This window comes from Taurulus bubalis, assembly GCF_910589615.1.
Source record: "Taurulus bubalis genome assembly, chromosome: 9".
Lineage (NCBI taxonomy): Eukaryota > Metazoa > Chordata > Actinopteri > Perciformes > Cottidae > Taurulus > Taurulus bubalis.
Window position 1 is genome coordinate 2998836 of NC_136597.1, and position 12542 is coordinate 3011377.

A 12542-nucleotide genomic window follows, 5' to 3' on the forward strand; every position below is an offset into this window, starting at 1 on the left:
CACTTACAGTGCTTCCTGGAGGCCAAACAAAAGCGTTGAATACCATTATCAAACATACATGTTTGCTAGTTGGCAATCTTCTTTTCCCTTGATTTTAGCTTCAGCATTGCTATGCTTTGGAGAAGCTAACTGGTCATGGATGTCTCCAGCCGCCGCCATTTTGGTAGAGACGACACGGCCAGCAAAGAAGTGCATCGTCAGCGGAGGAGGCAGCTAGCAGCTAGCAGCTAGCTAGCGACCGGAGATGGTGAGTGATGGTGGGGGCCTTAATAATAAACTGGTAAGTTATATAAAAAGTCCCCCCATGTCATGGACTTGAATTAGCTATAGAGTCCAAAACCAGGCTGTCAGCTTTCTGCTGTAAAGTTGTGCATTCTAACATGAGGATCTATGGAAATTGACTCGCTTTTGGAGCCAGCCTCTAGTGGCCATTTGAGGGAACTGCTGGTTTGGGCTTTTCCGCCTTGGCTTCATTTCTCGGCGCCACCGGTTGCCGCTCGGTGTACACGTGCGACCTCTTGTGCGTGAATGCTCCACAGAGTAGCTTTAATTTCAGGTGTGTAGATGCATACAATCAGATCCTTTCCAACAAAAACACCCAAAAACGCTCTATTTGGCCCAGTTGTCAAAATGCCAGCAGGGAACTCCAAACTCCCTGTGCTGTCGATCTTCACCTGCCATCTTTCCAGTGATTTGGCCTTTTTTGCATAAAAAAACTTGCACCGACGAGTAGCGTAACTGTTCAAGACTGTTTTGTGTTTAAAATAGAAAGATTTTAGCAAAGAAGCATGTGGGCATAAACTGGGTAAATGAGACTTGGACGAGTCCGCACGAGTTTGTAAACAGATGTTTTGATAAAGTTTTACTGTTGTTTTTTTAAGAGTTTTATACCATCCATACAGTATTTAGCAGATCCATGGAGATATGGCGGTGTTACATTGGGTATGACAGAGAAGACAGAACAGAACTGTGTGATGATATTTATACAGCAGCAAGCAACAATGAGAAGGTGAGTATTACAAATCATCTGCATTCTTTTTGTTTTTTTACAGACACATCACACAACGACACACGCAGAGAAAACAGTTGCTAGCGATCAGAGAACGAACGGGCAGCTGAATTTACAGTATCAGCTGGAACAACAGACAATTCACATGAAGGATGGACGGGTTCAACTGTTGTGGGAGAAGAACACAAATGGACCGAAGACACTGTAAACGTGTCTGGAGAGTTGAGCGGGAGACGAGTAGACGGCTGGGCTGGAGCCTAAAGGTTCCTCTCCAGAAGGAGCGTTGTTAAGTCAGCGGGGCAGCTGACGTTGAAGACGGAGTGGGCGGGGCTTCGTCTCTCCACCAGGGCGGCGACCGCCTCGCCCAGGTCCAGGTGGCTCAGGTAACCAGGAGCCATGCGCTCCGGGGTGGCCACGCCGGTGTTGATCTTCACCTGCCGGGGCCGACCGAGACAGGGAGAGTGGGTTGGGGGATGAATGAAAGATGATGAGACAACATGGGGTTGGGGAAGAGAAAAAAAGGTTCTTTATCAGTTCATTCAGGGATTTTCAACCACTGTGCGGTGAAAGATCGTAAGTTGTGCCGTGGGAAAACGTCCAATTTCACTTAATCGGTACAAAGAAATATTATTTAGTTGCCGCAAATAATTGTTGAGCATCTGAGCTGCAATATAGTGGCTGTCCTAGTAATGAAATACTCTTCCATGCCAGTAGGGAGCGCAATAATGACCATACACGCTGTATTATACTACAATGTGACATTAATAATAATTACCTACATACTGTATATGCTGTATTGTGCTATGATGTGGCATTAATAATAATTACCTACATACTGTATATGCTGTATTATGCTACAATGTGACATTAATAATAATTACCTACATACTGTATATGCTGTATTATGCTACAATGTGACATTAATAATAATTACCTACATACTGTATATGCTGTATTATGCTACAATGTGACATTAATAATAATGACCTACATACTGTATATGCTGTATTATGCTACAATGTGGCATTAATAATAATTACCTACATACTGTATATGCTGTATTGTGCTATGATGTGGCATTAATAATAATTACCTACATACTGTATATGCTGTATTATGCTACAATGTGACATTAATAATAATGACCTGCATACTGTATATGCTGTATTGTGCTATGATGTGACATTAATAATAATTACCTACATACTGTATATGCTGTATTGTGCTATGATGTGGCATTTTGTAACTTTCTTGGTAGTTGGTGTGCTGTGGGATTTTTTTATTGTAGCAAAACCAAACCAAAACATTTGAAATAGTCACCCCTATAATATCGTTGCAATATCGATATCAAGATATCTGGTTGAGTATGTTGTGATATTTGATTATTACAGTATATTACAGGCTTATTACAGTTCACGGTCAGTGAATCGCTGCTGAACTCACAGTGAGTCAACTGCATTAGAAATCCTTTACAAGTCCTTTACAAGTCCTGCAGTTGTATTTCAGTCCTAATGAACATCAAGCTGATAACTCACTCAATTATCGAGCAAATGTCATGTTTAAAGTAGATTACTTTCATAATGAACAGGTCTGAGGCTCAGAGACTAAAGTCAGGTAAAACCCTTTGTTTACTGAGCTCCTGCTTTGTGATCATGAAGTCTCACCTGGTTGAGTTTGCAAGGCACCTCTGGATACTCCTCCCGGAGCACCTGGCAGAAGGCCAAGGTGCTGGCAGCTCCCACGGTCAGGAAGCCGGTTCCAGGCATCAGCAGCTTCTCCCCGGCTCCTCCTGGGGAACCAAGCAGAGACCAGAGATCAACACACGGGAGACACAGCTGGGGACAGGGGCTGTGTGCTATATGTATATATTATATATAAATATATATTATATATGTATATTTTTTATTTATTTATTAGGGGTTGCTTTAATCATGTTTTAACTAGGTTTGTATTTGTTTTACTATATATTGGCTCTGTGGCACTCTGAGTTTCTTTTGAAAGAAAAGTGCGTTAAAATGAAATGTATTATTATATATATATATGTATGTATGTATGTTCATATATATGGATATATATACACATATACGTATATATATGGATATACATGTATAACCATATATATAATGGTATGTATACATATATTATGTACGTGTATATATATATATATATATACTTCCAATCTTGGCACCGAGGGTTTTCCTCAACAAAAAAACCTGAATGACAGTTTTAACATAAAATATGTTATATTTAAATTATAAGATAATCATTATTATTAACAAATAAAGGATATATAATTTGTTTAATTGTATTTATGTTGTTGTTATGAAGACTTTAATATGCTAAATCAAAGCTGCACTAATCAGTTCTTTATAATAAAAATGGATTCCATGACATTTTCGCTCATTGGTCGTTACGTTCCACCCTCAACTTTACTATTCCGATTCACCCTCACGGCTCCAGCAGCAGCAGCTGCTCTCTGTGAAAAGGCTCTGATGAAGTCACTGATATGGATCACTCACACACGGTGCACGAGCTTTTGTATTTGGTTTCTGTGTGTTGAAAAGCTAAAGCAGTTCATAGTACAGACATTTGACAGAGTCTGTGCTATTGGAGGTAAAGGCTGAAGGAGTCACCTGTGATGAAGGAGTAGGTACAGTTGGAGTCGTCCCTCACCAAAGGGAAGAAGGCCTTCCATGACACAAATGTGCTGAAAAGTAATGTCTCGATTACCTGATGGGAGATGAAATACAACGGACAAGAATCAGAACGTCATTCTTGTAACAGAGGAAAAGAAGCAACAACATTAAGACATGATGTAACAGGAGGAGCTGGACATGCTGATCACAACTATGAAGATGAATCTTACAGCTACCATTACTGCCACCAGTGTACCTAATAAAAGCAATACACTATGTGTGTGTGCTCACCCAGTCTAGGTCCTTGAGGGACTGGGTGTGTGGGGGCCCTCCCTGCCACCAGCTGAAGCCCAGAGAGGAGACGATGTCGGTCACCTTGCCCACCGCCTCCAGCACGGCCTGCTTGGCCAGCTCGGCTCCCTCCTCTGAGCCTGGGACAGTGGAGCAGACTTCAGGAGAGGAAAGGCTTCCAGTTCCCCAGTGGAGAACCGTATGGGGTCTACCGAGCACAGGCCCAGGGGCCAACGTGCCCCTTGAAAAAGGAGGTTTTCAATTCATCCAGAGTGAACAGTTAAACAGGGACTGTGGATGTTATTGGTGGGTTGCTTTAAATGTTGCTGTCGCCATAAACTGTGGGACGTCCTAATCCCCTTTTTCTTGAGTAAAGGATGCTCTGCACATAGTAGAAGGTTGCCAGAAATCTCTTTGGGTTTATGCAACAAACTTAACCACCCGAAAAGGATCTTTAGCTGAAACAAAAGGTTTCTCGACATTCTCGAAGGTTAAAAACATTTGAGGAAACAAAAAATCATATACAGAGTAAATTCAACATAATTAGACAACATAGTCTAATTATGTTGAATTTACCTCTCAGAAGAAAATATTTGAAATATAGAAAACACTATTGGCTGGATTGACATGAAATTTGATACAAGCAGTATGTTTTTTTTCATCTCGCACACAATTGGCTTAAAATGTGTGCTTTGGTTTATACCTGCAAAACAATTAGTGTTTACCGCCAATTAGCAAACGTTAGCATGCTAACACGCTCAACCAAGACTGTGAACATCATATTGGGAAACACAAGGGAAATTGTCATCATGGGAATGTTATCGTGTTTGAAAAGTACAGCTTCATAGACGTAAGACTCTTAGGCTTGTTATAATACTGGTTAGGTTCTAATGTAGTAAATATATAAGTAAAATCATCTTTATTTATTTGTACAAGTGGATCCATCAAATCTGAATTGGTGTAATGAACTTTGCAGCCACGATACGGTACGATGCTTCTCCCATGACATGAGCAGTTTGAGATGCTGAAGCCTCTCAGTGAGCCTGGAACAGAAGCCACTGGGTATCAGTATCATTTCATTGTGTCTGGCTTCAAATAGATACGAGCAAACGACCCCTCACCCCTCCACACACAGAGGAGATGGGTGACAAAGACCCTTTAGGTGAGAGGAAGGATGCGTCACCCGACTTACCCACATTCCCCACTATAGTGGTGAGGTGGTCCCTCGTGCCGGGAGAGACGAATGACCGGAGGCTCTCCAGCCGGTCGCTGTTCCTGGAGATCACTGCGACTTTGAACCCTTCACACATGAGACACACATCACACACTGCATTAATCTGTTGTGCAGACAGACACAAAGCAGCACCTTTAACACACATGGAGTAGGACTAATGCCGGTCACATGAATATGAACGTTCCCTCACACTCTGAATATGTCTATCAAGGCCATCAGAGGGAGGAATGTATGGAAACGGGCTTCCAGATCTTGTGACAGAGCGGCAGATGGTAACTTTCTGCTCAGTGCAAGCAGCAGAGCTGTGGACGTGCAACGTGAATCCAGAGTCCAGGGCCCTTTCATCCCAGCATGCAGCGCTGTCTCCTCCACTGGGGTCATGCACAGTGCAGAGCGCAGTGACCAAGACAAATGGAGTGCAGCTTTGGGACTGAAACAGCCTCTGAACAGGGACGAAGAGCCCAAATAACGCTCTTCATTTTCTATAAACAAATGTATACAAAAATAAATAAAGTTGATGATGATGCAAAGTCTGAAATTAGAGCTCAGATTAATGTCGGTGTACGGGACTTCGCTGATCAAATCACCGGCAGAAACATCCAACATATGACGACAACCAAAAAGGACACGTTATAAAGTCACAACACACACTTAAAACACACATTTAACGTTTTTTTTCTTCCGGGTTAGTGTTTGACAATCCAGCCGGCAAACTGAGTGGACATCACAGTAAATACCTGATCATTATCTGTCAGTGCAGCGCGTGGAGATTTAACCTAAAAGGTGCAACTTTACGCACGCGGACGCGCCATCAAGGGCAGTTTACTAGTCTGCCATTTAGCAATTCAAAGACCCAAACAGCTCACAAAGTACTAAAATGCCTCCCCCAAAAAGTCTTCTCTGCACTTCATCATGTAGGAATTACCCCATGCGTAAAATCCATGAGACTGTCACCGGTGCGTAAAACCATGTGGACAGACTCCATATTAAGTTGGATGCCAGAGTTAACATAGGAAATGTGATGTTTTCATATTTCCTCAAAGAGTAGATTGAGAATATTCCCAAATCTCCAAGCAGCAGAGGAAGCCTCTCCAGGTAGACCCGCTTACCTTTGTCCAGCAGCGCTTTAACTATCCCGGAGCCCACTGTGCCCGCTCCTCCGAGAGCCAACACGACCCGCTCCGAGTTGGACATGCTGGCTGCCGCTGCACAGGCCTGCTGGAGGATGGAAGACAACTCTCTTGTGTGTGTGTGTGCGTGTGTGCGTGTGTGCGTGTGTGTGTGTGCGTGTGCGCGCTGAAAGTAAAGCTGCTGACTTGTGCAGAGCACCTTGGCTGAGCCGGGATGCTTTAATAGTAAACTCAGGGGCCATAGTCCCGCCCTTCTCTCGGTGTCACTGAGGCCACGCCTCCACAAGAGGCGCAAGAATATCAGAAAACAAATTAAAATACAAAATATCAAAACATATCACAAATGCATCAGGAATGCAAAATACTCAATAATATACAAAAAAAACAAAACAGTAAAGCGTAATAATTTAGGAAAGTGACTAGACAACAAACGCGGTGCAAGGGCTGTTGTTGATGAGTCGATTGACGGAGGATCTGGCCAGGGGCGACTTATTGTCTGCGTGTGTGTGTGTGTGTGTGTGTGTGTGTGTGTGTGTGTGTGTGTGTGTGTGTGTGTGTGTGTGTGTGTGTGTGTGTGTGTGTGTGTGTGTGGTGTGTAATAACAAGGCATCGGGTCACGTAAAGGCCAGCAGGGCGCGTAGAAGAGGAAACGCTGCCATCTAGTGGACATGCGCAGTACGACACTGTAAGAAGAAATAAGCTCCACACGGGAACGTTGGTCATTTGTATTCATACATTTCGCAACGACATTTCTAGTTGCCGTCTATTGCCCCGTCATCTAGTTTTCCATGTAGTTTTGATCCAGCGTTTCAATGGAAAACTGTTATTTTCACCGCTAAGCTCCGTCGCCGGCCCGCCCCGGTGCATATGCCATACGCACCAAGTGAGAAACTGGGGAAACCCGGGCCACGTGACAATGTTTACTTCATAGTCGACAATCAAGCAGCTATCAGCTGCAGGGCGACGGCTGGAGATGCTGTAGCTCCTTACGCGCTGATAAACATCCGAATAAGTGCCAGACTCAGGTGAGATTGTGTGTCTAACGTCTGCGGTTCAATATAAATGTGTACTTTCATCTTTAGCTGCGAGGTAACGTTAGCTTTAGCCACGACTCTTTTTCTCTTGAATCAAGATCTCGTCTGTATTTCTAGTGAATAAATGTTGCCTTGCGAATGCACTGCATGTCACACCGTATAAAACAAGAGACACAACGGCTCCCAAACCAACGACAGCCGCCTCGTAATTCGGCGTACATCTAAAACTACACGGAACTCGTCTTCGTGTGACATTTTGACTTTTCTGAGGAGATATTACATGACTTCCTGGGTCTTTCCCCTCAAAAGAAACGCGTCAATGTGCGGTGGAAAGACGTCTGTTCCGGTTCTAAAAGTCGACTTTTCGTCGGTCGGTGGTTTTAAGAAAAACGCAACAGATCGGTAACCGAGCGGAGCAGAACTAGCTAGTCGGTGAGTAAACCGGGGAAGCTAATGCTAACGTCAAACTGAGACGTTGGTGTCGTTTATAACGCAGTGAGAGCTAAAGTACTATTATAAACACGTTAGTTTGCTCATTACGGAAGTAATTTTAGCGTTACAGCCTGTTTCCTTTCACTGGGGCCAATGGTCACACGTTTCACTTTCACTTCTCAATGTGAGCGTGGTTACATGTTAACTAAGTACAGCTAAGCTAACGTAGCTTCTGTAAGCTATTGTATTCTGTATGTCATGTATGTGGTGTCACGTTTAAAGGGACCACTTCCGGTGTCCCCCAGTTTGTGTTGCACCCACAAGAGACATTTCCCACCGAAATGCTATAATTTACATTGCAGCCATGTCAACATTGCAGCCTCTTTTTTTAGTATTTTTATGTTTGCTCCATGTTACCAGACAATATAAAATATATGAATGAGAGAAAGAGAGCTGACGAAACAAACAGAAACCCAAAGGATGAGTACATACTGAAGGAAAAGGTAAAAAAGGATAAAGAGAGTGAGTTACTTATAGAATTGATGGACCAAACGTTCCTGCACTATCAAGGCAGTCATCCTTGTTGTGTAAATGTGCATTATGTAGAAACGGTTTCATTACTTAAACTCATTTCCGTGTCCCGTGCGTCTCCCTCTCAGCTGAATGAAAGAGATGAGCGTCTCGAGGCAGCGAGCCAGAGATCTAGTGACGGCCTACGGCCACAGCTTGGAGCAACAAATTGTGGGACGAGGCTCCAACCTGGCGTGCAGAGACGAGGAGCTGTGGACGCAGGTGGAGGGCCTGCTGAAGGACGGAGATGCTCTAGAGACGCACTGCCTGGGTCTGGATCCACTGCGCGTGATGGAGGAGTCCCTTGCAGCGGCGACAGCGGCGACGGCATTGACGACCGCCGCCGGCGCTGGGCGAGTCCGAACCAGAGGAGGGCTGCAGGGCCTGGCTAAAGCTTTCGAGGTCCTGGAGCAAGCGGCCCTGAACCTGTACCTCGGTCCCTGGAGGGACGAGTACAAAGTCGTCAAGGTCGGCTGAGTCGTGTGTCGAATTTTTTTTATTTCAAAGTTCATACACATTTTGACCAGTGGACTTCCATGACTTTAAACCAAATGTCCATGACCAAACATTTAGTGAAATCTGGGTGTAAACAGTAAAAAGTGAGTAAATGTAGTATTTAAACTAACAATGAGAATACAAAGCATACAGTAAACCTTAAATGACACAAATGAATGAGACAATAGTTTGATTAAAAGAATAAACATTTATATAGATGCCTGTATGTATGCCTGCTTATATTTTGAGTCTTTCTTTTAAAAGCATATTCATTATTTCAAACTCAGCGTAAATGAACGACATGAACACATGAATATAACACATTTACATGACTTTTACTAAACTTTGGGATTTTATTTTTAAAATTCCATGACTTTTCCAGGTTTTCCATAACTGTATGAACCCTGTAATTTGTGTCAATATATTTTTTTCTCAAAGCATCGTGCGTAATATCACCTACTATTTTGAAAGTGCAATTTATTTTCCCTAACTCTGACGATAATTAAATCCTGTTTTTGTTTTTTTATTATACAGACGAGGACAAAATCCTCCAATCTCCCCTTTTAATTGTTTCTCCTTGTCTTTTGTGTCCCAGATGTACTCCGGCATGTTCACCCACTTCATCAAGCCGGTGCTGTCGATGCCGCAGATTGAGAAACTGTTCGGGCTCTTGGGGTACCAGCCCAGCTCGTCCCGGCACGAGCAGCTCCGCCTCCAGCCGCCCAGAGTCGGGTCGGCCTCCCTGGAGGACCTGCTCTGCTTGTCCTGTGCCTTCTTCCTGGCCCGCTGCGAGTGTGGCCTCCTCCGGGCGGCGCTGGGGAAGCACGTCGGCGAGGCCCAATGGGAGCTGAGTGTGGTGAGGGAGCGGCAGAGAGGAAACGGCTTACAGGTAGGTCTGCCCGCTATTTGGCAAATGACTCAATCGATCACGGGGTCACGTGCACTTTAATCTCTTTTTTGTGTGGAGACGGGATGCTTTCCTTATTTGCAGCCCCACTAATAATCCAGCTGGTGGGTCAGCCATTACAAACTCACTTGCTTCTTTTTCTAATGATCGCAAAATCCCAACGTTTCCACAGATACCAAATCATTTAGGCAGATTTATTTTTTTTGAGAAATAATGCTCAAGACATGTCAAATATTTCTGCGTATATATCTAGATATCATTTCTGTACAGGGTTCTTACGGTCATGGAAAACCTGGAAAAGTCATGGAATTTTAAAATGGTTATTTCCAGGTCTGGGAAAGTCCTTGAAAAAAAAAAAAATCCCCAAAGTTTAGTAAAAGTCATGTAAATGTGTTATATTCATGTGTTCATGTCGTTCATTTACGCTGAGTTTGAAATAATGAATATGCTTTTAAAACAAAGACTCAAAATATAAGCAGGCATACATACAGGCATCTATATAAATGTTTATTCTTTTAATCAAACTATTGTCTCATTCATTTGTGTCATTTAAGGTTTACTGTATGCTTTGTGTTCTCATTGTTAGTTTAAATACTACATTTACTCACTTTTTACTGTTTACACCCAGATTTCACTAAATGTTTGTAATGGACCTTTGGTTTAAAGTCATGGAAAAGTCATGAAATCCATTGGTCAGAATGTGTCTGAACCCTGTATATCTCTATAGATGCATGCATGTGTGTGTGTGTGTGTGTGTGTGTATATATATATGTTTTGTTTCAATACATCGTCCATTCATCTCAACAGGTGGCACTGGACAACACCAAGAAGACTCTGGGTGCCAGCCAGCCGCAGTTGGAGCCGTATGACGGAGAAGCGGAGGTGGATCTGTACACCGACGAGCACATCAACGGGAGGCAGAGGGAGGCGGCTCTCCGTGACGACGAGCGTCCCCACTCGTTGACCTGGGGGGCTCGCGGCGGCGCGTCGACCCCCGCAGCCAAAGCTCACAGCAACGGAGGGACGTCGCTGTCCTCCTTCTCCTCCCCGCCGTCCACCAGAGAGCACGCCTGCGTCTCTAAACTCGACTGCCAGCTGACCGCGTCGCCGGAGGCGGGCGCCGCCAGGAGCTCTGCGCGGGGCCGACGCCCCCGCGCAGAGTCGACGTTCGACACGCCGGACTCTCAGACGCGCAGCCTGCAGGTAGAAGCCACGGGGCGTAGCAAGAGCGAGGCCGAAGCCAAGCAGCTTTGCGAATGTCTCCAGATTGTCAACCTTTGCCTGAGATGCTGCGTCGACTGCGACGTCAGGCACGACTTGGCCTGCGACTCTCTTCAGCGCTGCTACGCGGCGAACCACCGCGTGGAGCTCTCCGACAGTCCCACCGAAGAGGCGAGAGAGTTCGGGGCGCTGTCGCCGCAGGGCGGGAGCCTCCGGCTGAGCGACACCAGCCCGTCGCCAACGCTCTCCAGCGGCAGCGCGGCGATGTCCTCCTTCGCCCTGTGCGACGACCCGAAATCGATGATGCCGCCCCTTCATCCGATCGCCTACCACGAGTGCTGCGACCTCGCCCAGCCGGACCCCCAGGCCCTGTGCGTCAGCTGCGGCGTCTTCCACGCCGGCACCTGCCGAGAGATAGACTTCTGCCAGAGCCACCACGACATCAAGCCGCTGGGCGTGTGCTCCTGCGGAAGGGAGTGCTCCCGAAAGCCCATGGTCCTGTGCCGATACTGCGGGAACGAGTACTGCAGCGACTGCTGGTACAGGAGCCCCGTCGTGTGCGCCTGCGGCCAAACGTTTGACCAGTCGTCTCCTGTGTGATTTGTATTTTGGGAAAAAAAAAAAAGCATCGCGCTAAATCGAGGCACAACTATCAAAATCACAGTGCCTTAAAATCTGCGTACTGGAAACAGAATCTGCTCTTTTTTTTTGTATCAAGCACAATGAATCGAATATTCTAATGTTGCCTTGACGCATCACTGAAATGCAGTGTTGAGTGTGCTCCGAATGTTCTTCTTTCAGTCCTTCTTTCTGAGACGCGTCGCTCTCTCCAGTCAGTTATTCTACAAGTGGCCATATTTCCCCATTATCAGCATTTCAGAAAACGTCATGTATTGTTGGGACTTGAAGCCGTGGTTCCAGTTTGTGCTCCTCGGTCACTTTAAACGTAATTCAGTGTGAAGCACAAGAACGTCCGTTTATCCGTACGTGTTGCCTGCACACGCTGGAGTAACGAAAGGTCAATACGCCAATTGTCTGTTTTAAATGTGTTTTAGAATTCTTTGACAGTGGAGTGTGTGTGTGTATAAGAATGTACAACACCATTAAATGTATTGATGAATCAGCGCGGACACTAATCAAGCTCTTCACATTTAGGCGACGAGGGTAAAACATGTAGATATCACCATGAAACGTCCCCCGTTGATTATTTGCATTTAGACCATTTTTTTGTAAGTCTTCTGAAATTGTATGTTTTGAATATGACAAATCCAGTTTTGCCATGTTTTTTTATAAATAAAAAGTTGTATAAATCAGCCTGTGAATGATGTGTGAACAAACCCCACTGCAGAAAGCGTCAGAGTATATTTAGGAATGAAAGTGTAAAGTTTGGTGATGTAAGCGCTGCTGAAGATTTATGGATCAGAGCCTGAGAACAAACTCAGTTAGAGAAAACGGCCTTTAAAGAGATGTTTGTTACATTACACACATTGTAAAAAATAATTGACTTATATCAACACTTCACCAGTTCGTTACTAACAAACAATTGTTTTGTCTGAAATGTTTAAATATGCAAATGAGGCATT

General features: G+C 44.6%; 2 protein-coding genes across 2 annotated transcripts; one reads left to right on the top strand and one right to left on the bottom strand.

Moving 5' to 3' along the window:
* Positions 1 to 912: 912 nt before the first annotated feature.
* Positions 913 to 6384, bottom strand: LOC306740848 (uncharacterized protein). The gene is made up of 6 exons (XM_079223084.1): positions 6280 to 6384; positions 5129 to 5236; positions 3937 to 4076; positions 3643 to 3739; positions 2674 to 2798; positions 913 to 1443 (listed from the first exon to the last, which is right to left on the bottom strand). Exons 1-6 carry the CDS (start codon positions 6362 to 6364, stop codon positions 1267 to 1269), a joined length of 732 nt encoding a protein of 243 aa, XP_079079210.1. The 5' UTR covers positions 6365 to 6384; the 3' UTR covers positions 913 to 1266.
* Positions 6385 to 8438: 2054 nt separating this feature from the next.
* Positions 8439 to 12225, top strand: spata2l (spermatogenesis associated 2-like; the record flags this gene model as incomplete). The annotated part of the gene is made up of 3 exons (XM_079224357.1): positions 8439 to 8804; positions 9427 to 9720; positions 10546 to 12225. The coding sequence occupies 3 exons, from the start codon at positions 8439 to 8441 to the stop codon at positions 11557 to 11559; spliced, it is 1674 nt and encodes a 557-aa protein (XP_079080483.1). The 3' UTR covers positions 11560 to 12225.
* Positions 12226 to 12542: the final 317 nt, after the last annotated feature.